At 45.6% G+C, this 25,042-nt stretch overlaps 1 protein-coding gene across 1 annotated transcript in view; it reads left to right on the top strand.

The window, feature by feature from the left end:
- ZSWIM4 (zinc finger SWIM-type containing 4) overlaps positions 1-25,042 on the top strand; it is a 142,790-nt gene that overhangs the window by 100,996 nt on the left and 16,752 nt on the right. Inside the window, exon 11 of the mRNA XM_044057649.1 lies at positions 24,867-25,024. Coding sequence (XP_043913584.1) covers positions 24,867-25,024 — 158 coding nt within the window. The remainder of the gene's footprint in view (positions 1-24,866; positions 25,025-25,042) is intronic.

Raw genomic sequence — 25,042 nt, 5'->3', positions numbered from 1 at the left:
CTAGGTACTTGCAGGAAGGAAAAACCCTGTCTGCCGTGGGAGTCTGTTTTTCCATGCCTTCTAAACTTTACCCCAAGGGCCAGAATGGTGGAAAAATGTGGTTCAGAAAGTCGCAGAGGTTTTTTCACGACGCACAGAGTGATTCCTCCTCCAGAGGCAGGGGAGAGGGTGGAAAATTCAGGTAGACGCCGCCCTAGAGGCAGAGGAGGCCCACGTAACCGGGGGGGGGGTGCAATTCCTTTCGAGGTTCTCCCTACCAGCCCTCCTGAGGGGAGGCCCGACTGTGCTTCTCTGAAGCCAGTCGGGGGTCGCATTTCTTTATACCCAGAAGCCTGGTGAGATATCACCCAAGACGAGTGGGTGTTGGAGATAATTTTGAGAGGTTATCATATTCCCCTTCTTTCTTATCCCCCTCCAAACAAAAGAATCCCAGACGGTCCACCCAGTCACAGGGATTCCGCAACTTTAGAATTACAAAAGTTGCTGTCAAAGGGAGCTATCCAGCCTGTCCCCACAGACCAAGTAGGATTAGGGACTTACTCCAGATTCTTTTTGGTACCAAAAAGAACAGGGGACCTGAGACCCATCTTGGATCTCAGCCGTTTGAACCTTCATGTAGAGAAGTCCAAGTTCCGCATGGTCACGTAACAGTCAAATCTCTTGTTATTAGGGAAAGATGTGTGGGTGTGCTCCATCGACCTCAAGGATGCTTACTTACCATATCAAGATGGGCAGGGCATCCAGAAGTCACTTACGCTTCGGCTGGGAGCCAGTCATTTTCAGTTTTGCGCCCTGCCCTTTGGTCTCACCACAGCCCCCAGGGTGTTCACCAAATGCATGGCAGTGGTAATGGCTCACTTGAGATGTCGGGGATTCCAAATGTTTCCGTACCTGGACGACTGGCTCCTGTCTGCCACCACCAGGCATCTACTGCTACAGACCAGGGACGCCACTATTGCGCTGTGCAAAAGTCTGGGAATTGCTCTGAATTGGGAAACATCTGCCTTGTTTCCCTCGCAACGTGTTGCCTTTATTGGTGCCGAATTAGACACGGTGCTCATGAGGGCCTTCCTACCAGAAGAGAGAATTCAGGTTTTACAGCAGCAGGTCTACACTTTGCTACCATTGAAGAAGGTCAAGGCAAAAGTAGTCCTCAAGGTATTGGGGACCAAGGCTGCCACGATTATGCTAGTTCCTCTTGTGAGATTACACAAGGCTTCTTCAGAGGCTGCTTTATGCCCAGTGGTCTCTACAGCATCTTTCGCTGTCCTATCTTATTCTGATTACAAACAAATGCAAGCAGGATCTGTGCTGTTGGCTTCAGACCAGCAGTCTCAACGCGGGCATGCCTTTTGTTCTTCCTTCTCCAGTTGCCTCTGTGACCACGGATGCCTCCCAGATCGGGTGGGGGGGGGCATTGTCTCGGCAGGACAGTCCAAAGCACGTGGCAAGAGCATGAGACCCATTTACATGTCAGTGTCTTGGAGGCGAGAGTGGTGCTATTAGCGTTGCAAGCACTTCAGGGCTTTCTTCCTCATGGGACAATTGCAATCCACTCAGACAACATGTCAGTGGCATGGTATCTGAACAAACTGGGAGGAACCAGGTCGTATCCCCTTTGCAGAGAGGCACTTAATGTGGCAGTGGGCAGTGTCTTCCCGACGCTTTGTAGTGGCAACGCACATACCGGGGAAGTCCAGCGTGATTGCCGACAGGCTGAGCAGCGCTATTCTAATTCCTCACGAGTGGTCAATGGCGTCAGCCTTGCTGTGACCTATTTGACAGCCCCCTCAATGCCAAATGCAGCAGCTACTTCACCCTTATCCCCCCGAAGGGGGAGGCACCCAGGGACGCTCTAGTTCACGACTGGCCCTCCGGTCTTCTTTCCTTTCCACCAGTCTCCCGATAACGAAGGTTATTCAGAAAGCACAATCGTTGGGAAACAAGATGATACTGATTGCACCACACTGGCCTCGTCAGATTTGGTTCTCTTTTCTCCACCCTTATTTAATGGACGATCCGTGGATTCTGGACCCAGAGCCAGATCTGGTGACTCGCATGTCAGGGCAGTTCCATCCCTCCATTCTGGCCCTCAAGTTGACAGCTGCTCCAGTTCCGTCCCTAGTCGGGCTTCATGATTTCCCTGGAGGTGGTTCATATTCTGTCTTCTTCCCACAAGCCTTCTACTAGGAAGATTTATTCCAGTAAGTGGAAGTGATTCTCCATTTGTGCTCATGAAAGGCAGATTGATCCCTATACAGCTCCCATTTCATCAGTTTTTCAATTTCTTTCTCAACTGTTCAGCCAGGGATCAGCTGCGGCAACTATCAAAGTGCAGTTGGCAGCCATTTCTACTTTTCATGTTGCTAATGAACCCAATCTAATGGTGCACAGATTTTGTAGGGCTTTTCTGAAAGGGACTATGCTACTTCGACCTCCAGTCTCTGATCCTGTAATGCCATGGGACCTCAATTTTGTGTTACAGCAGCTTACCTCACCTCCGTTTGAGCCCTCAGCTACTTGTGACCATTAAATTTTTGTCTTGGAAGACTATCTTTTTGATAGCCATCACTTCAGCTAGGCGGGTCTCTGAACTCCATGCTTTATCGGTTCGGCCCCCTTATTTGGTATTTCACAAGGGTAGGTTTTCCCTAAGACCTAATCCTTCCTTTATGCCTAAGGTTGCTTCGGTGGTCAACCTCAACCAGTCCATTGAGCTGCCTGTATTTTTCCCTGAATTCTCTAACAGGGCAGAATTTAAGCTTCATCAGCTAGATGTCCACAGACAATTGCGTTTCTATTTACATAGAACTAAAGATTTAAGAAATCAGATCAACTCTTTGTCTCGTTCTTGGACAGTAGACTTGGGGCTCCAGTTTCTAAAGTAACTCTGTCCAGATGGATTTCTAGTTGCATTTCCTTCATTTATACTTCAAATGGCAAGGAGTTACCCTTTAAAGTGAAGGCTCATTCTACACGATCGGTGTCTACCTCTACTGCCTTTCAGGCTAGGATGTCTGTGGATGATATTTGTGCTGCAGCCACTTGGGGCTTCACCTCATACCTTTATTAGTCCCTACAAATTAGATCTGGTCTCTAGAGGCAAATCTTCCTTTGGTTCCACAGTGCTCAGGAATATTTTTCAATGAGCCACCCAAGGTTTAGGTGCTAGGGACGCTGTCCCACGGGTAAGAATGTAGGCGAGATTGGACTACATAACATCAAGAAGTTATGTACTCACCATAATGTTCGATGTATGTAGTCTATCTCACCTCACATTCTTACTAACCCACCCACTTATCCCCTCTTGGAGGACCTAGAGGTTTAGTAACCTTTTTTGTTGGGTTGATTCTTTTTGTGTGTGTGTGTGTGTGTGTGTGTGTGTGTGTGTGTGTGTGTGTGTGTGTGTGTGTGTGTGTGTGTGTGTGTGTGTGCGTGCTTGCAGCAAACAAGATCTGGGATGGGCGCATTGCAGTATGGGATACCTCTTTGCCACGAGCCAATTGAAGATTTCGAGCTAGAGTATGGCAGAGTCAGAGTCGAGGTTCGGCTCCGAATCCAAGGGTAAGAATGTGAGGCGAGATGGACTGCATACATCAAATGTTATGGTGAGTACATAACTTCTTGTTTTGGAGCTGCTGTGAAATTTAAGGGATTTCTTTCTTTTGATGTAGAATTTATTTGTGGTGGTGGACCTAGAATGCAGTTTATTTTTGAATTTCCGAAGATGCTTTGTTCTGATAGGGACTGCAAACTCAATGCATTTTTCTAAATAGGTGTAAAATTTGTTCGTGAAACTTGCTGTGGTTCCCAGGTTAGGGGTGCTGCAGTCAGAAATGTAGTTTGGTATATCAACATAGAGTATATTGCGGCTGTCCTTTATAACCTTTTAAACTCCATAGGGTATGCTGTAAGAGCTTCTGGGAGTTCAGGAAAACATCTCAATGTTTTTAATCGACTTAATTGGGGAAGGAGATACCAGGGAAGAAGTACAAGAGGGTGGACCATGTTAGGGTGGACCATGTTTGTAAGACTCTGGTCAATAATGCTTTGTCATCTAGTGGGTTTGCTCACTAACTGCTCAAGGGAGTTTTTGTTTTTCTAGGAATTGTTGAGTATATCCTACTTTGGAGGTATAGGCTTCCCAGTTTATTGAAGGCTAGTTGGTAACACAAAATTGCAGGGTTTCATATAGTATTGTGATCATTTTAGATTACTGAGGAATCTTGCGTGGTCCTCTGGGAACAAAGGAGGTGGTGATCTTCATGTTTCACTGTTGCAGTCATCACATCTGCCTGCAGCCCTCAGTCAGCCCGAATATGAGAGTCTTGGGATTTCTGCGTCGGATGCTGTCGCCTCTTCCATGACTTCAGGGGTATAAAACATGCAGCTGATGCCATTACATCAGTCTTTCTTGTGTGAAGGAGCCAGAAGCAGTTCGCAAGTGCCGGTCGGCCACTTCCTAAAATTTTCGTTTTTCGTTTTTCAAACCTGGAGACTTCTAAAGCTAAGTACCCCATTGATGATCCCTTTTTCTTGCTCTAACCGATGGCAGAAAAAGTTAACAATTGTCTTGCCTGTGGAAAGCAAATACCTCAGAGATTTTCATTCTTACTGCGTCACCTGTTTAGGCCCAGACCACGACTTCCCTTGCTGTTGGTTTTTTGTTTAATGCCTATACCATTTGTTGTCTGTTCTGTTTTTGTCGCTAATTCTTTCGCTGTTGTTCTCTGTATTCCGAAATGGCTACGGTAAGCCATCTGACTACCGATCTTCTGAAAAAAACGCAAGGATAGACAGACAGACCGCATAGGTCCAAAACTGCCGACGACGCTTTCGTTAAGCTAATCGCCAGTCCGCCGGTACTCAGTGAGGCGCCTTCGCAGCCCCTGATACCCGCTTCTACAGATTTGCAGGCCTCTACTGAGACCCATTCGGAGTCCGGTATGCCGTGAGATGCTTCTTCGACTATGGAACCTGCGGATGTCTCTACCTTGGATAGGTCCGGAGCCACTGTGCAGACACCGGCTTCTGAGGGTGTATACCCACCTACCGATATTAGTATTAAACCAACATCATTTTTAACTAAAACTACCGAGTTTCTCGGGCCCAGAGTTCGCACTACACCTAGAAAACAAGATGTCCAAAGCGCATGCTTAAGATCCCATGCTGCAAAAACAAATGCTTAGAATGGCTGAAGAAGTTATTACTCTAATTAGGGAAGCCAGCCTTCCCCTGCTTAAAGACAAAGAATTGAATTTCCTTCTGATTCTACAGACCAGGAGTCCGATGACTGTCTCTTCTGATTACCAGGACATACCCTTATCTACCTACGAGGATTCAGATGCAGAGGTATCCATTCCCTCTGCCTCCCCTCCAGAAGATTTTTCTTTTGGTGAAACCTTGCATACCTTAAGAGCATTTCCGCTGGGAATGCCAGGACTCTCCTCAGTCCAAAAAGAGACTTGGGATATTTTTAGATTTGCCTCGGCAGAGGCCTCTAGCTATACCACCTGTCCTGGATATTGTAGATGATGTCTTCATGGAATCCAGTCCTACTCCTGACACATTACCACCAGCTCCTAGAAAACCTGACTGATACTACAGAGTACATGACTCACTCCAATTTCTCTTTAAGGATCCTACTGTGTATCCAGAGACCATTTCCCAGGTACCTAAAGGCATTAAGGCTTCTACAGCCAAAAACCCTACCCCTTCAGACAGGGATTCTAGAGCTTTAGACAGATGGGTTAAGAAGGTATATACCTCTGCAACCCTTGCCATCAAGGCCTTGAATTGCCAGTTTCACATGTTGAAGTACCAGCAACATATTAAGGAACTAATTAAACAAAAAATGGTGTTACTTCCAGACTGTGCAGAAAATAAAGATTTACAAGAGTTGGTGCATTCTGCAAACCAAGTTAATAAACGTACTTTGCAGTGTGGGTTTGATGCCTTAGAAGCATCTTGCAGGGCTCCTGTCACTGGGTCTGTACTGCGAAGGCATGCTTGGCTGAAGGAACAAGTCTTGCCAGACCATGTCAAAGCAAAATTACTAGATGCACCGTTAAATTAGGATTGCTTGTTTGGCACAAAAGCAGTAGTTCTTAAAACGATGGAAGAAAAAGCTAAATCTAAGATGATTTTTTACAGGTGAAGCCACCTAGATTCAGTCGGCATTGGCCTTCAAAAAACTGGTCCTTTCCAGTCCCTCCCAGGCCTTCTCAACCCAAACCCTGGGGAAACAGACCACCAAGACTACAGTCTCAGAGTATGCAGAGATCTAAACAATGGAGTGTTCCCACCTCAAAAACGGAGTGGCAAGCCACCCCCTTATGGAAAAAGTTCACAATGACTTTCCAATTATCCTTCCCAGCCATACCCAAGTGCTTGCACCCTAGGAGGAAAACTCGCCCTTCATGCAAAAAAATGGATGTCCATTACTCAGGACCAATGAGTTCTAATCATTGTATCCCAGGGATACAGATTCTACTTCCACTCACTGCCAACCCCAAGTGGGTTGCCAGACCTTCCTCCAAACCAGTGGGCAGAGGCTCAAAAGCAAGTACTTTCCCTTCTCCATATCAGAGCTATTCAACCTGTTCCAGTAGAACAAAGTGGACAGGGTTTTTACTCAGGATTGTTCCTGGTGCCCAGAAAAGAGAGCTCTTTGCACCCTGTGGTGGATCTATCAATTCTCAACACCTTTCTGGTGGTCCAAAAATTCAAAAACAACTTCTTCCTGTGGTAGCCAAGGATACCTGGTTAGTCACCCTTGACTTAAAAAGCTTATCTGCACATCCCTATAAGGGAGTCTTGCAGGAAATATCTACGTTTCAGGGCAGGATCTATGCACTTATGAGATGTTCACTGTTGCAGTCATCACATTTGGGTTATCTGCTTGCAGTAGCCCTCAGTCGGCCTGATTAACAAAGTCTTGGGTCCTGCGTCAGTTCCTCTCTCCTTCCGTGATGTCAGGTCGTCAAGGGTATAAAACATGCAGCCGACACCATTACATCAGTCTTTCTTGCTGTGCGGTGCCCAAAGCAGAAGCAGTTTGCAAGTGCCGGTCGGCCGACTCCTGAAATTTTCGTTTTCGAGTTTCAGAACCGAAGTTTTCAACTAAAAGCTAAGTACCCCGTTGGGGAAACTTTTTTCTTGCGCTAAACTGATGTCAGTAAAAGTAAATAATTAAATTTCTTGTGGAAAGCAAATACCTCAAAGATTTTCATTCGGGTTATGTTCCTTGCCAAGACCCTGACCACGACTTACCTCGCTGTCGGTTTTGTGCCTTATTTAAACCACGAACTATCCGTCGTCCTGTATATTTTTGCTTCTGAATATTTTGGTGCTCGTTCAATTATCCTGATATGTCTTCGGTAAGCCATCCGACTACCGACATTCTGAAAAAAAATGAAAGATAAAGACAGAGACAGGCCGCCTAGGCCCAAAGCTGCTGACGACGCTTCTAAGCTAGTCACCAGTTCTTTGGTACTCATTGAGGTGCTTTCGCAGCCCCTGATACCCACTACTTCAGATTCACAAGCCTCTACTAAGACCCATTCGGAGTCCGGTATGCCACGAGTTGCTTCAACTGTGGAACCTGTGGATGTCTCTACCTTGGATGGGTCCGGAGCCGCTGTGCAGGCACTGGCTTCTGAGGGTGTATTTAGGCCTACTGACTTGCGTATTAAACAGATGACATCTTCTTCTTCAGGGCCTAAGACTTGAACCATGCCTAGAAAACTGACACCCGGACCGCATGGTCAGGCCTCTATGCCTAAAAAACAAATAAGAATGGCTGAAGACCTTATTACTTTAATCAGGGGAAGCCAGCCTTCCTCCTCTGAGACCTAGGACTGAGTTTGCTTATGATACTTCTGACCAGGATTCTGAATTTTCTGTTTCCTCTGACCAGGATTTACCCTTACCTACCTATGAGGATTCTGATGCAAAGGACTCTATTCCTTCTGCTTCCCCTCCAGAGGATTTCTCTTTTGGTGAAACCTTGCATACCCTCTGAGAGCATTTTTGTTGGGAAAGTCAGGATTTCTCTGACTCTATAAAAAGAGGCTTGGGATTTCTTACTCCTGCCCCAGCACAGGCCTTTGGCCATTCCTCCTGTACTAGACATTGTTGATGATGCCTTTTTGGAATCTAGCTTGGTCCCTGACTCTCTACATCCTGCTCTCAGAAAACCTGATATATATTACAGGGTCCCTGACTCTCACAAGTTCCTTTTCAAAAATCCTACTGCGGATCCTGAGACCATTTCACAGGGACCCAAGGGCATTAAAGATACTACCTCCTTTGATCGAGACTCCAGGGCGGTGGAGGGATGGGATAAGAAGGTATACGCTTCTGCAACTTTGGCCATTAGGGCCTTAAACTGCCAGTTTCATATGTTAAAGTATCAGTAGCATATTATTGGATTGCTTAAACAGAAAATGATGTTGATTCCTGATTGTGCTGAAAATAAAGATTTACAGGATTTACTGCATTCAGCTGAACAAGTTGGAAAACATACTTTGCACTGTGGTTTTGATTCACTAGAGGCATCTTGTAGGGCTTCTGTAACTGGGTCTGTGATTAGGAGGCATGCCTGGTTAAAGGAACACAATTTGACTGACCATGTTAAAGCTAAATTGCCAGATCATGTTAAAGCAAATTTACTGGATGTTCCCTTAAATCAGGACCGCCTGTTTGGCAACAAGACAGAAGTTCTTAAAAAGAAGTTAAATCTATGCAAACTGTTAAAGATTTCTTACAAGCACAACCTCCAAGGTTTAGTAGGCATTGGCCTTTCCTGCCTCTTCCAGACCTTCTCAGTCCAAACCCAGATCTAGCAGAGCACCCAGGCTTCAGTCCCAGGGTACGCACAGGACTAAGCAGTGGGGGGCCTTCACTTCCAAATCTGGGAGTAATAAAGCTCCCTCCTATGGTAAACTGTTTCAGTGACTTATTTTTAAAACTTCCAAGCACTTCTCAACTGACCGCCTCTTTGGGGGGAAAGATTGCTCTTCATGCAAAGAACTGGGAACTCATTACCCAGGACAAATGGGTTTTAAATAGTGTCCCAAGGATACAGATTTCACTTCCACACATTGCCAACACCAAGCGGGTGACCAGATCTACCCCCAAATCAGTGGGCAGAGGCCCAAAAGCAAGTACCTTCTCTCTTAAGCATAGGGGCTATTCAGTTGGTACCAGAAGTGGAAAAGGGACAAGGTTTCTACTCGAGACTTTTCCTGGTACCCAGAAAAGACAATTCATGGCATCCTATTCTGGACCGGTCTACTCTAAACACCTTTTTGGTGATTCCAAAAATTCAAGATGCTGACTCTTCACCAGTTGCTTCCTATGCTAGGCAAAGATGCCTGGTTGGCAACACTAGATTTAAAGGAAGTATACCTGCACATCCCAATCAGGGAATCTTGCAGAAGATACCTACGCTTCAAAGCAGGCTACACTCACTATCGGTTCTCTGCACTGCCCTTTGGCTTATCTACTGTGCCCAGGGTATTCACGAAGTGCCTAGCTCCATTCATTGCATTTTGCAGGCAAAGAAATATTCAAATATACCCATACCTGGACGATTGCCTAATTCAGGCAGAAAGCCAGGACATACTTTTGAATCATCTGGCCTTTGTACAAAGGGTGCTAACTTGCCTGGGGTACACCATAAACGAAAATAAATCACACCTGGTACCCTGTCAACAAATTCTATTCCTGGGAGCAAGCTTGAATACAACTTGCCAGATGGCTTTCCTCACGCCAGAGAAACAAATTCATTTGACAACCTACTTCAAACAAGTGACCACAAAAACCCTGCTATCTGCAAGGCAAATACTACAAGCCTTGGGGTTCATGGCCTCCTGCATTCTTCTAATTCCATATGCAAGACTGCATATGAGGAAACTACAATGGTATCTAAAAAGCCTATGGTGTCAACATTCTCAGGATCTAGAAGCAATAATTCCTATCATACCTTGCCTTTGCCTAGAGTTCCTTTGGTGGGCAGAGGTCTGCCACCAAAACAAGGGGCTACCATTCACCATTCACACTACCCCCTGCTGCCTAAACCCTAACAGATGCATCAGACTATGCATGGGGGGGCTCACCTGGCAGGGATGTGCATTCACGGCCAATGGAACCCAAGTCAAAGGCACCTGCATATTAATCGGAAAGAAATGTTAGCTGTACAGAATGCTCTGACAGCCTTCAAGGACCACATTCTTCCAGGGCAATTAATGGTAAAGACGGACAACACCACTATTATGTGGTACATAAGCAGGGGGGTACACATTCTTAACCCCCTCTGCAGACTAGCCATGGCATTGTGGAACACGGCCTTGAGCTACCAAGTGCATCTACAAGCTTAATTCCTGCCAGGAAAACTAAACACACTGGCAGACGGACTAAGTGGAAACCTCATGGACCCACACGAGTGGAAACTGGAACCAAGGATTTTCAACATGTTGACAAGCAAATGGGGGAGCCCAGATATAGACCAGTTTGGGGGAGCCCAGATATAGACCAGTTTGCTTCCCCCAGAACTATCAGTTGGACAAATTTTGCACAAGGACTCCCCACAAACAAGCTTGGAAAGTGGATGCTCTGTCCTTCAGCTTGAAAAAAAATCAGTGTATGCCTTTCCTCCTCTGCTCTCCAAAGTGCTACTAAAGATCAAACAAGACAAACCAAGGATGATTTTGATTGCACCAGACTGGCCACGCCAACACTGGTACCCCCCCTCTTGCGCAGTGTGTCACTGTTGGCCCTATGGCACCTGCCTCAGACTCCTACCCTGTTGTCTCAGCAGGAGAACCAGATTCTGCACCATCAGCTTCAAACACTGAACCTAGCAGCCTGGCTAATTACCTAATCTCTCCTTTACCATCCCTCAGTAAACCAGTGATGGATATCATTTTAGAGGCAAGGAGGCCTAGTACTAGAAAATCTTGTACTAAAAAATGGAAAAGATTCTGTGCCTGGAACCAATCTCAAGGGTTGAGCACAGCAGTGCCCAATTTACCTCAGATTTTACAATACTTAACTGAGATGCTTCACAAGGGCCTGTCTTTCTCCTCCATCAAAATTCACGCCTCAGCCATTTCAGCTCATTATAACACAGAATCTCCCCTCTTCTCTCATCCACTGATCAAGCAGTTCCTCAGAGGGACCAAAAATTAAAGACCACCCATGAGAGCTCCAACTCCAGCCTGGGACCTTAACTTTGTATTGGAGAAACTCACTCTTCCTTCTTTTGAGCCAGCTGCAAGTGCAGAATTAAAATTCCTTTCTTGGCAAACAGCCTTCCTTTTAGCAATCACTTCCACAAGAAGGGTATCTGAATTACAGGCCCTTATGGCAGTGGAGTCTTTCATCATCTTTCATGCAGACAGGGTGTCCCTCAGGACCAACCCCTCTTTCATGCCCAAGGTGGTATCCAGTGTGGCCCTTAATCAGTCCATTCATTTGCCAACCTTCTTTCCTAATACACAGAACAAAGGGGAACGGATACTACACTCCTTAGATGTGCACAGACAACTTAGATTCTACTTGGACAGGACTAAACCTCAAAGGAAATCTGAACAACTGCTGGTGGCATTTGCTGAGGAGGCAAAGGGGAAGGCTATTCCAAAGCAAACCATTTCTAAATGGATAGGCCATTGCATTTGTTTCTGCTGTAAGCACCATGGAAAACTTACCCCACAGGGGATTAGACCACACTCTACCAGAGCTGCATCTACTTCTACAGCCTTTCTCAGAGGCGTCCCTACCAGGGACATCCTAGAAGCTGCTACCTGGAGTTCTGTACATACTTTCACCAAGCATTACCATCCGCCAATTTTCTCTAAATCCGGAGCTGGCTTTGCCACTGCAGCCTTGTAGGGCCTTATAGCTGGTCCTAATGCTATCTAAATTCCTCCTTCCATCCTTAGCTTTGGGAATCTACCTAAATTTGATGACTGCAATGGTGAAACACGAAGAACATAGTACAGTTGTGTACACTTGCCATAAATGTGAATGTTTGAGTGTATTCATTGTTGCAGTCCTGGTTACACTCCCTCCAGCTCCCTTGCTACTTTTGGCTATACCTCTACTCTCCTTTTACTATGCTTAAAAGCTTTTTGGTGTATTTGCTTTTTTGTTGGAGGTATAACCTTGTATATTTATAGATTTAATTGCTTCCCATTAGGAGGGCACCTGATATATGGGGCAAGAAAAACTGATGTAATGGCGTCGGTTGCATGTGTTATACCCATGACGACCTGACGTCACGGAAGAAGAGACAGCAAGCGACGCATGACCCAAGACTTTGTTAATAAGGCCAACTGAGGGCTACTGCAAGCAGATAACCCAAATGTGATGACTGCAATGGTGAATACACTCTTAACATCTACATTTATGGTAAGCGTACACAACTGTACTTTCTCTGCACTTCCCTTTGGCTTATCTACTTGGCCAGAGTATTCACAAAGTGCCTGGCTCCAGCCATTGCATACTGCAGAGAAATATTCAAATTTACCCATACTTGGATGACTGCCTGATTCATTGGGACAGTTTGGAATTGCTGCTTCAGCACCTGGCATTTGTAAAAAGACTTCTAACTTCACTGGGATACACCATCAACGAAAAGAAATCATAACTGGTGCCCAGCCAACAAATTGTATTCCTGGGAGCAAGCTTGAACACAACTTCTCAGATGGCATTCCTTACTCCAGAAAAGCAGGTCCATTTGACAAACTACTTCAAACTATTGGCCACCAGCTATCTGCAAGGAAAATACTGCAAGCTCTAGGATTCATGACCTTATGCATTCTGCTAATTCCATATGCAAGACTGCATATGAGGAAACTTCAGTGGTACTTAAAAAGTCTCTGGTGTCATTCTCAGGACCTGGAAACAGTGATTCCTATCATACCTTGTCTAAGGGCAGAGTTCCTTTGGTGGGCAGAGGCATGCAACTACAACAAGGGGCTTCCTTTCACTCAACCCCTCACCGCCCAAACCCTGACAACAGACTCATCAGACTATGCATGAGGGGCTCACATGGCAGGCAAATGCATTCAAGGCAAAATGGAGCCCAGAACAAATTCCCCTGCATATCAAGCAAAAAGAGATGCTAGCTATACAGAATGCTCTGACAGCTTTCAAATACCTTATCATTCCAGGACAGCTCCTGATAAAGACCGAACACCACAGTTATGTGGTACATAAACAAGCAGGGGGGAACTCATTCTTACCCACTCTGCAGGTTAGCCATGGCACTGGGAACACAGCCTTGAGCAACCAAGTGCACCTACAAGTAAAATTCACTGGCAGATGACTTTAGCAGAAATCTACTGGACCCTCACGAGTGGAACTCCTTCAAACTTCTAATCCAGAGGTGGGGAACACCGAAGGTGGACCTTTTTGTCTACCCCAAAACCACCAATTAAGCAAATTTTGCACCAGGAACCCTCGCTACAGAGCCTGGAGGGTGGATGCCCTATCCCTTACATGGGAAAACCTCTCAATTTATGCCTTTCCTCCTCTGCCCCTCCTCTCAAAAGTACTACTCAAGTTCAAATAGGACAGGCCAAGTGCAATCCTATTGCACCGGACTGGCTATGCCAGCACTGGTACCCACTCCTACGCAGTCTGACAGCAGTGCCACCCTGGCACCTACATCAGAAACCTTCCCTGCTGTCCTAGCAGGAGGGACAGATTTTGCATCCACAGCTACAAACCCTAAACCTTGCAACCTGGCTTATCCCCTGAATACACCACCAGCATCCCTCAGCAAACAGGCGCTGGACGTCATCCTTGAGGCCAGAAGGCCTAGTACTAGGAAGTCCTACGCTGAAAAGTGGAAAATATATTGTTCTTGGGAGTCCGTCTCCAGGAAAGGACACAGCTGTGCCCACCTTACCTCAAATCCTTGATTACCTAGCAGAGCTGCTCTACAGAGGCCTGTCCTTCTCATCCATTAAGATTCATGCTTCTGCCATCTCAGCTCATTATAATACTGAGCCACCTCTCTCTCATCAAACAGTTCCTGAGAGGAGCTAATAATTTAAGGCCCCCTAGGAGAGCTCCCACCCCGGCCTGGGACCTTTAACTTTGTATTGGAAAAGCTCACACTTCCCCCTTTTGAACCTGCTGCTTCAGCGGAGTTAAAATTCCTCTCTTGGAAAACAGCCTTACTTCTAGCTATTACTTCAGCAAGAAGAGTGTGAGTTACAGGCACTAATGGCGGTGGAACCCTTCATTATTTTCCATGCTGACAGGGTTTCCCTCAGGACTAAACCCATCCGTTATGCCCAAGGGTGGTATCCAGTGTGGCTTTAAACCAATCCATCCATTTGCCAACCTATTTCCCTAATCCTCAGAATTAAGGGGAAAGGATCCTGCACTCCTTGGACGTGCACAGACAGCTCAGGTTCTACCGTGACAGGACTAAGCCTTTCAGAAAATCTGACCAGCTGCTAATCAGCTTTGCTACAGGGGCAGAGGGCAAGGCCATTTTGAAGCAAACCATTTCCAAATGGATAGCACACTGTATCCATTTCTGCTAGAAGCACCATGGAAAAGCTACCCCTCAGGGGATCAGAATTCATTCCTCTGGAGCTACTTCAACCTCTACAGCATTTCTCAGGGGAGTCCCTATTCCACACCTTCACCAAGCATTGCCACTTGCCTGATTTTTCAAAATCCAGAGCTGGATTTGCTACAACAGTCTTAACAAGGCCTGCTAGCCAGCTCTGACACTTTGACTGTCTCCACCCTTCATCAGCTTTAGGAATCCACCCAAGTGTGATGACTGCAACAGTGAAACAGATGTTAGTGTATTCACTGTTGCAGTCCTGGTTTCCCTCCCTCCAGCCCCCCGGCTTTCTCTATCCATTCTACCTAGCCTCTTTATGGTAGGGTATTTACTTTTTACTGGAGGTGTTCCACACCAAGTACTAGCTTCCTATTTTGGGGGCTCCAGACATCCCGGGCAAGAAAAACTGATATAATGGCGTCGGCTGCATGTTTTATACCCCTGACGTCATAGAAGAGGCAACAGCATCCAACGCAGAAATACCAAGACTCTGGTATTCGGGCTGACTGAGGGCTACCTGCAGGCAGATAACCCAAGTGTGATGACTGCAACAGTGCAACAGTGAATACACTCTAACATCTACATTTATGGCAAGTATACACAACTGTACTTTCTGTAGCAAACTGGCAGTTGATAATTGATCTTATTTAGGGTGATTTGTAGCTCAAGAGTTCAATTTATGGGCCCTTGAAAAACAACTGCCACTTGTTTTTGAAGACATGAAAAGCGGAAAACTCTGATATGGAGGGAGTGCTCTCCTTACATTTAAACTAAATCTCAGTAAAGTATGCAGACGTGGATGTTTGCCAAATGCAGGAGCAATTTATTCAGACTCCTGACATGGAGGATGAAAACACACTAATGTGATCTGGTTTTGAATGATATGTTATTTACACTGGAAAATCCATCAGCTGGGCTCGCTTATTAGTTTCACAGTAGGCAGCAGTTTCACACACCTGTGTATAAAACAGTCTTGTCTCACTTTTTTCAAATCTTTGAGTACAGAACCTATGAGGATAGGCACCAACATCATAGCATCATTTGTTGTATGCCATGCACACCAAATGTGGCAGGGGGATGCTGCAGTGACATGGAGGACTGGGATGATCGCAGGGGGATGTTGCAGTGACATGGAGGACGGGGATGATTGCAGGGGGATGCTGCAGTGACATGGAGGACGGGGATGATCTTCATGTTTTGCTGTTGCAGTCCTGACTTGTGGGATTTCCTGCTATGCAAGGCCTTGGCTGGCCCGACTACCAGAGTAAAAATCTCACTCCTTTTTAGGCTGGCAGACATCCTGCCCGATGTCTGTATGCTTTGGTATACAGGGAGCAACAGACGCCATGATATTGGTCTTTTCTTGCTGTTGGAGTCTCTCAGTGCATCAGTTAGTCTGCACCAGAGAGAAGTCACCTGAAAGCAAAGTACCCTATTGGAGTGCTCTTTCTTTTCTTTTATTTATTTATTTATTGCCTAACCCATGTCAGGCAAGGTTAACAATTTTCTCTTTTGTGGTAAGCAAATCCTACAGTGCGACTTCTATTGTCTGTGTGCCACCCATCTAAGCCCTGATCACGACTTTCCTAATTGTCATTTCTGCACCCATTTTAACTCTGTGATGGTCAGGTGTAGAGCTGAGATCTTGGCTAGACCTCTTGGTCTCCCATCTCCTTTGCATTTTCCGATGGGATCTGCCTATTGTCCTGAGGTTGAGCTCTGTAAGTGTAGGAAGGATGAGGAAAACGGACCCAAACTTAGGGCCTCTGATGACCATCGTTCTCCGTCCGCCAGTCCCCCAAGGCTCATCACTGAGGAAGGCGAGGCAATTTCACAGCCCCCCTGTGTGACCTGAGGTGGTGATGCAAGCCTCTGTCGAGACCCATCTGGAGCCCCAACATGCCGTTGGGTCTCTCTAATTCTATGCAGGCCTTGATTCTTAGTTTGTCGGTCAGGTCTGAGGTCGTTCAGCAGACATCCACTTTTAACGAGCGATCTTTTACTGGTGATGTCCCTTTGCAGCATCAGCCTGCATCGGCTCATCCTTGCATAGAGACTGATATCAGGATTGTGGGTGTGCGTAGGCCCAAGGCCAGAGCTAACTCGTAAGAAGGGTTCTGACTCAGGCCTTATGAATAGGCCTCCCAGCTCCTATACACAGGATGTCAGCAAGACCTGGTGAGGTTAGTTGAAGACCTTATCTCTGTAGTCTGAGCTGGGCAACCCCCTTTGGAGTCTTCCCCAGGAAAAATCAAGAGGTATCCTACCCCATAAGTTTTCTCTGTGCCTCCTGATTATGGATTCTGACCAGGAGGAATTCCTCTCTGAGGAGTTACCCTTCCTTACCCTTCCTTACTTGTTTTGAAGAGTCAGATTCTGAAAAGAATCTGGTGGCTTCAGCTTCGTCTCCTGAGGTCGCCACATTTGGGAAAATTCCCCATACCATAAAGGGACATTTCTAGTGTGAGGCCCAGGAGTACCCACATTCAAAATAGAAGATTAGGGAATTTTTTGACCACCCAGAACACAGACCTTTGGCTGTCCATCCTGTGGTGGAGGCTGTAGAGGATGATGACTCTTCCTTGAATCCAGATGTTCTTCCTCCTGCCCCTCGAAAACCAGACCGTTTCTACTGGGTGTTGGACTCCTATAAATATCTCTTTAAGAATCTTTTTGCTGATCCAGAGGGTGCCACTCCAGGACCCAAAGGAGCAAGGGATATCTCTTCAAAAAATCCTTTACTTGCAGACAAAGGAAAGCAGGGCCCTTGATAGGTTTGGTAAAAAAAAGTTTACACTTCTGCTACCCTGGCCATGTGGGCCCTTAACTCCCAGTTTCATATGATCAAATACCAGCAAACTGTATTAAACAAAATATTTCTTCCGTGGAGAACAAGAACATTTCCAAGGAATTCTTGGACCTTTGACAGTCTAGCTCCCAGGTGGCTGGACACTCACTGTGGCTATGATGCTCTGGAGGACTCTAGCCAAGCTGCAGCATCCAGTTCTGGCATTAAAAGGCATGTTTGGCTTGGGGAGCAGACCCTCCCAGACCATGTCAAGTCCAACCTTCTGGATACACCCCTGGACAAGGACTTCCTCTTTGAGCTAAAAGCTGAGGCTATGCTCAAGAAGATGGAAGATGAAGCAAAGTTAAGAGCCATTAAGATACTGAGGTTTCCTAGATATTCTACAAAATCAGAGAGGCCCTTTCTCAAATTCTCAATCTGTACTCGCAGGGTTCAGTGGAACCAGTCCCAGAACACCAAAAAGGAAAGGGGTTCTATTCCAGGCTTTTTCTGGTTCCCAGAAAGGAAGGCTGGCATCCTATTCTAGACATTTTTCACTGTCTATCAGTCCCTGGAGGTACCAAAATTCAAAATGTTGACTCTTCAAAAGCGTCTACTCATGGTAGCTCCCCAGGCAGTAATGGTCACCCTGGATCAAGGATTCTTACTTGCACATTCCTATAGAGAAATCCAGCGGAAGCTTTCTACATTTCAGCACAGGTACCACTCGCTTTCAATTCTCTGCACTGCCCTTTGGCTTGTCTACTGCTCCCAGGGTTTTCACAAAGTGCTTATCCTCTGATCACCTTTTGCAGAACAACAGGGGTCCAAATCTATCCTTATCTGCATGACAGCCTTCTTCAAGCAGAAGTCTGTCAAAGCTCCTCGGAGATCTAGCCTTTACTCAGAACCTCCTCACATCCATGGAGTTCACTATAAATCTATGCAAATCCAACACAGACCCATCCACCAGGATAGTTTTCCTGGGGGCTCTTCTGGATTATTCCCTTCAAAAGACCTTCCTCCCTCCAGAAAAGGTCTCCTCCTTGACTCAGTACTTCCAAAAACATCATGCAGAGACGATGCCTCTCGACCAGCGAATTCAGAGGATTAGGCTACGTGGCTTCTTGTATCCTCATGATCCTCTGGCCAGACGACACGAGGAAGCTCCAGTGGTACCAAAAGAAAATGTGGTGCCACCACTCTGTCCTCAGAGACAGAAATTCAGCTTGATCCATTGGTCTCCCCTTCAGGTTCATCCCTCAGGATCAAATTTAACAGATGCACCAGTGCCAGCCTGAGGGCTCATTTCCAGCACCTTCAATCCCAAGGCAAATTGGAAATTCAGGTCCGAGACAAGTACATGATGGCAGTTCAAAAGTGCCTAGTAGCTTTCAAAGAAAAATGGAAAGCAGGAGTCCTGCTTGTCAAAACGGCACCCCTGTCATGTGGTACATAAACAAGGGGCCACTTGCTCTTGCCCTCCATGTTGACTCGCTATGCAGGTCTGAGAAATGGCTCACTCTCCGAGGTTCCACCTTATGGCACCGTACCTTCCAGGGGTTCAAAACACACTAGCAGATCACCTCCACAGGAGCTTGACATATCACCATGACTGGCATCTTCATCGGGAAAAGTTTCTCAGCTTAGTCCAGAAATGGGGAACCCCACAGATCTCTGCCACCAAAGAAAATGCTCAACTACAAAGATTCTGGTCCAGGAGCAAGCTGCTCACAGCCTGGAAGACCGATGCTGTCTCCTTCCCTTGGACGTATTTTTTTCTTTGTGTCTCCCCTCTTCTTCTTCCTCTGGTCCTTCTAAAAATAGGGGAAGGCCCAAGAGTCCTTCTGTGATAGCCCCAGACTGGCCCAAGCAGCACTGTGGTGTCCTTTAATACTAAGTTTAACAGACGAAAATCCATGGCAGTTTCCTGAGAGAGTGGACCTTCTGACTCATGACAAGGGGAGGTTTGAGCATCCCAATCTGCAGACTCTCAGCCTGGGTAATCCATCAACATCCACCTCTTAGAAGTCCTAAGCAAACAAGTTCAAGACATTCTTAGAAGCCAAAAGGCCTAGTGCTAGAAAAATCATACTCGGCCAAGTGGAAAAGAGTCTCCATCTGGTGCTAGGAGAAAGGCTTCAATCTTAATTCAGCCGGTATCTCCTCCATTTTAGATTGTCTGGCTGCCCTGGTGGACCAAGGCCTATCCTTCTCTTCCATCAAACTTCGCGCCTCTACCATTTCAGCCCACATCTCTCTTCTTCCTCCTATCTTTTCACTCCCCCTGCTCAAACAATTCTTTATGGCATTGAGCCACATCAGACCCCCCCCCCAGGAGGCAACGCACACTTCCATGGGACCTCAGTTTCATTCTAGAAAAAGTGATCCTACCCCTCTTTGAACCAGAATCTTCTCCTGACATAAAATTCTTAGCCAGTAAAAGGGCAGTCCTCCAAGTTATCACCTCAGCTAGGAGGGTCTACCTGCAAGCTGTCATGTCAGTGGAACCATTTCTTGTATTCCACCCAGAGTGTCATTCAGGACTATTCCATCCTTTATGCCCAAGGTGGTCACGGACACATCCTTGAATCAAACCATATACTTGCCCACCTTCTTCCCCAAGCCTCAGAACCAGGAAGAAAGAGTCCTTCGCTCCTTGGATGTGCACAGACAGCTTTGTTACTATCTTGACAGAACTAAATCTTTCAGAAAATCAGCGCAGCTGTTTGTGCCCTTTACCAATGGCTCTGAAGGAAAACCAGTCTCCAAACAGACTCTCTCCAAGTGGGTCTCCCACTGTTTCTTTTGATGCAGCCATCCTGGCAGGAAGCCTCCTGGAACTGCAAGGACCGACTCTACTTGGGCCACGTCTACCTCTGATGCCTTCCTGGAAGGAGTTCCTACCAAAGACATTCTGGAAGCTGCTACCTGCTCACATGTACCTTGCCATCCTGGCAGGAAGCCTCCTGGAACTGCAAGGACCGACTCTACTTGGGCCACGTCTACCTCTGATGCCTTCCTGGAAGGAGTTCCTACCAAAGACATTCTGGAAGCTGCTACCTGCTCACATGTACCTTTACCAAACACCATCACTTATCGGCCTTCTCCACGTCTAGTGCAGGATTTGCCACTGCCGTCTTGTAGGTCATCCTGTCTTTTCCATAACCTTCCTTCCACCCTCATGTCAGCTGTGGGAATCATCCCACAAGTCCGGATTGCAACAGTAAAACAGAGTTGAGTACACTTGTACCATAAATATCGATGTTAGTGTCGTCACTGTTCCAGTCTTTTCCTCCTCCCTTCCTCCTCTGCTTACAGTACTAGTCTGCTTATGTCTTCCCAATACAGTGGACCCCCTGCCTGGCCTAATTTGTCTTGGATCCATGCTTAATGTTCATCCTGGGGCTGTGACCTTCTAGGGGGCAAGAAAATGGCATTGGCTGGCTCCCTATATACCCAAGCATACCGACGTCTGATAGGACATCTACCAGCCTAAGGAAGAGTGATATTTTTTACTCTGGTAGTTGGGCCAGCCAAGGGCTTACATGGCAGGAAATCCCACAAGTCAGGAGTGCAACAGTGAATACGTTTATGGTAAGTGTAAGCAAGTGTACTTTGCAGTGCTGAGAGCAAACACTGGAAATAGTTAATAATGTAGCTCTTTATTCTGCTGTACCTCTGATGGCACCCCATTTATCAAGTCTTTGAATTCCTCCTGCTGCTCACTTTCTCACACACAGTATGCAGACAGAGCTAATAGTAATATAGAGGAGCATCCTTGGTAGCACTGCCTGCAGGTAGCCCTGTATCTGTTTCATTTGATACTTTGATTGTACATACCTGGCTGATGCTGATTATTTGGTAACAGGAACTTGTTGGACAACAGCAGAGGCAGGATGAAATAGTAAGGGTAATTTCTTTGTTGCGTTTTGGTGAGACTATATATCTTGAGAGCTGAGAAAATAGTGTAGGATTTTAAATACATTAAACTCTTAGTGTACTAAATTTTTAAAGGTATTGGCTGTAGATGCCCACTTGAGATCTGTGCATATTTAACTCTAACATGGGGTACACAAAATGATGACAATGGGGCCAGAATTCTAGAACTTTCTGCCAGATTGTGCTATTTTAGATGCACTCTTTCAGAGATGAGTATTCATTCTGTGGTGAGCTGGATGCCTCACTTTTACTTTTTAAAGTAGGTAAGTTGCCAGCATCACTTTTTTGACCAACAGAATTCAGAGTACGGGAAGGAGCTCCTAAATGCACTGTGTGGTGGTCACATGCTTTGTAATTCCAAAATGTAGGTGCCAGGGATGTATCTCGACATGGTAGTTATTAACAGTAAAGCAAACAGTAAAATCATGTACACAGGCCATTTGTTTCTCTTTTATTAAATGATAGGATGCCTGTTTTTAAGGGGGTAAGAAAGGGGGTGATTACCTTGAGCTGATGGATGGACAGTGTCAGATATGACTTTGGCTGATGGATGGACAGTGTCAGATATGACTTTGGCACACATCATTTGGTTGCTTAAAAGAGCCACCTCCAGTTTTTTTTTATTTAAAAATTCTGCTCTGAGCTCGGGACAAGTCTGGGACCAAAAAAAAGAGAAATCTGACTTTCTTTTCCCTTTTAGTAACCATGGTATTGGCAGCAGCACCAAGTCTGATTTATTCCCTGTGATTTACATCGTTTTTGATTTGCAATTCTGGCCAAGAGTCTGATAGCAGCTTGGCACAAAAATCTTAACACTGTTGCTAGACCAAGACTGTGCAGCAGTCCTAGGTATGATTTCTGTGGTCTCCATTTGTCTGTTGTATGACACTGAGCAAGTCACTTAACCAGATGTTACTCCTGGAGAGGAACTCTGTCCAGCGGGCTTACTTGGTTAACTGGTAGTAATTTAGTGTTTATTGCTCACATGCAGTAGCAGTCAGGTATGCCTCTGCCATTTTGAAGAGGCAGTTCTGCACCATAGAATTGTCAGTGTAGTTGAACCGGGGCTTTTTGTAGCAAACTTGGCCTCCTCGCTCTTCAAAGTCCGCTGCAGCAGCAACTGTCTTCTCTAATGGTGTCACATGCTATGTGGTCCTGGTTCAGGGCTAATTTAGAGCAGTGACCTTGTTCAGGGCTGATTTACTGCAGTGTGGCGTCTATAGGGCAGTGACCTGGTTCAGGGCTGATTTTTAGTGAAGTGTGGTGTTCAATGACTTGCTGTCAGCACCTTTTGTTGTTTATACATGTACATTTAGCAGGGGAAGCTGTCCCCCCCCCCCCCCATTTATGTCTTTGACAAAGTTACCGGCTGTTTTGTTTCCTTTTTCATGTATCTCTGACACCAGTCTGCAGAATTGGAGTAATGCTAAAGATGTGTGTCCCCCACCCACCTACACAAACCTTTCTCAAGATTTGTCTGACCTTCTTCAAGCTTCATTTTGTCTCTGGTGCATTTCTGATTTGACATAATGATGTTTCAAACAAGAAAAGTGTAGGTGGTGTTGACCCAGCTTTGAGGTTGGAGAAGTCTGTTATAAAGAAAGCTGTGATGTCACTGTATGTGGGCACTTGGCTGCTTCCTGATTTAACTGAAAATGAACTGTGCTAGCTTGTCGTGGCTTGATCATGGGTCAAGAAGTGTATCAGTTTAGCACTGTGGCGTGGTAAGTAGCTTTTAATAAAGTTGTTTAAAAGCGATCTAGAAACTAAGATGAGGTTTTTAAAATCTCGATGTGCAAGCATAGCTTTTCTTGGATAGTTGAACAGTTCTTGAGCCGCTTGTCATGGGTAATGAAACCTAGAGTTGGTGTTGAAAAGGAAACTGTTTAACCCAAGGGAGTCTATTTTTCTGTTTTGTAGCTGTTTATCTAAGGTGTTAAATATAACTTGAGTAGTTAATATGCACTCGCTGCTAAACTAAAAGCTCTGTCATTGCAGGAAATAAATGTTCCATCATGACTTGATTTTTTTCTTTATTGAAAAAAAAAAACTGAATAGACTGCATTGTGGGAAGAAGTTGTAATTTGCCCTTCTCACAGACATTCGGATTGCTACTAAATTCTGCTTCCCTGCAAGCCTTAATCCTTTCAGTGTCATGGAGACCAGAAGGTGTGTGGTTGCTTTGGAGAAGTTCTCCTTGTATACAAGGAGAGAGAATGTCACTTGTAGCCCGAAGTCTTCACTGATAACAAACTACGTGGGGGGAAGTCTGGTAGGACCAGCAGCCATTCATGGTGCTGCTGTCCAGATTGTGAGACTAGCTCAGAATATTTGTAGGCTGGTTAAGCTATGAACATAAGACTACTGTCTGCTTGCTTAGGATGCGATTTAAGTTTATTGTAGTGTTGCTACCTAAGCTCTTTACAACAACTAGAAATTGAGCAAGTAATGCAGTGAATAAAACCAGAATAGATGTAGAGATAAATTTGTTTGCATTGTATCCAATTCATATTAGACATTTAAAAACACTACCTCAAAAATGTCCAGCTTATACCAAACATCAGCAAGCGAGACATGCACAGTGACTGGCCCATAATAACCATGTCAAAGTTAGCATCTTAAAATGATACTGCAAAAATGGTCTCAAATTCAGTCACCTGAAAGTGTGCCCCTAAAAACAGTAGATCCACCAAACAAGTTGTGGCCACAAAATTCACAAGTCTAAGCAACTTTCCAACATGAAGCCTTGCTTTGACATCTTCTCTTCAGAATCCAAGATGCTGAAACAGCTTCTACTCGTACAGGTTACAAATGTCCAATCAGTGTCTTCCATCCATGCTGGTCACTAGGACTGACTAAGCTAGCAAACTAATCGCATGCTGCGTAGCTCAGGCAGTTGTAAACACTGGCAGTTTGAATGTCGCATTTGAGGAATATTTCTGCAGGCAGAAGGCCATATGACTCTTAACTGAGGATGCTGACAAGTGCAAATTATAGAACATATTTGGGTGTATCGTGATGTATGTACATCAGGGTCTCTCTGCTGGGGTTAGCCTGTAGAAGGGTAATGAAGTATATGTGGAGGGTTAATTATGCTTGCTGGGGAGTGGGTAGTAAACCGGGAAGTACGCTGGAAAAGTTTATAGATATTTGAATAAACATAAAAGGCGAGAAGTGTTTGTAAAGTGAGCCAGTAAGATCTTGAGGAAAGGGGCATCGTTCCTAGTTGGAAAGGGAAGGGCTTCTGTAGGAAATGTTGACAAAGGTGTTGGACAGGCATATGAGTCTGGGGTAGTCCAGAAACAGAGAGATACTGAGATGTGGACATTTTGTGGAGGCTGGAACAAGGTATGCACTGAGAATTACCACTACAGACTGAATGCTCTGATTTCTTAAGGTTTGTCTAGTTTCTAGTTGTCCTCGTAACTCTGCGGACCACTTCTGCTGTGTGTTAAAATGTTCCAAATTACTTGAGCAGCTGAACTTCACAAACTTTTTTAATGCCTTTTATTCTGTTTTTTTTTTTTTTTTTTTTCTTGCTAGGTTACCAGTCCTGGAGTCTCTAACGCACAGTGCTGACATCTTGCGCCAGAACTCCACAGATATGGGAATCCATAACCGTTTTCCGCGGTGGTTTATACTAGGACATCTTGAAACGCGACAGTGTGAGCTTGCATCTGCTATGCTGACTGCAGCCAAAGGTAGACTGTAAAAAAAAA

Source organism: Protopterus annectens, chromosome 15.part0 (genome assembly GCF_019279795.1).
Source record: "Protopterus annectens isolate FY-2018-M chromosome 15.part0, PAN1.0, whole genome shotgun sequence".
Lineage (NCBI taxonomy): Eukaryota > Metazoa > Chordata > Ceratodontiformes > Protopteridae > Protopterus > Protopterus annectens.
The sequence above is the reverse complement of the archived record's forward strand: the minus strand, read 5'-3'. Positions and strand labels throughout refer to the sequence as shown.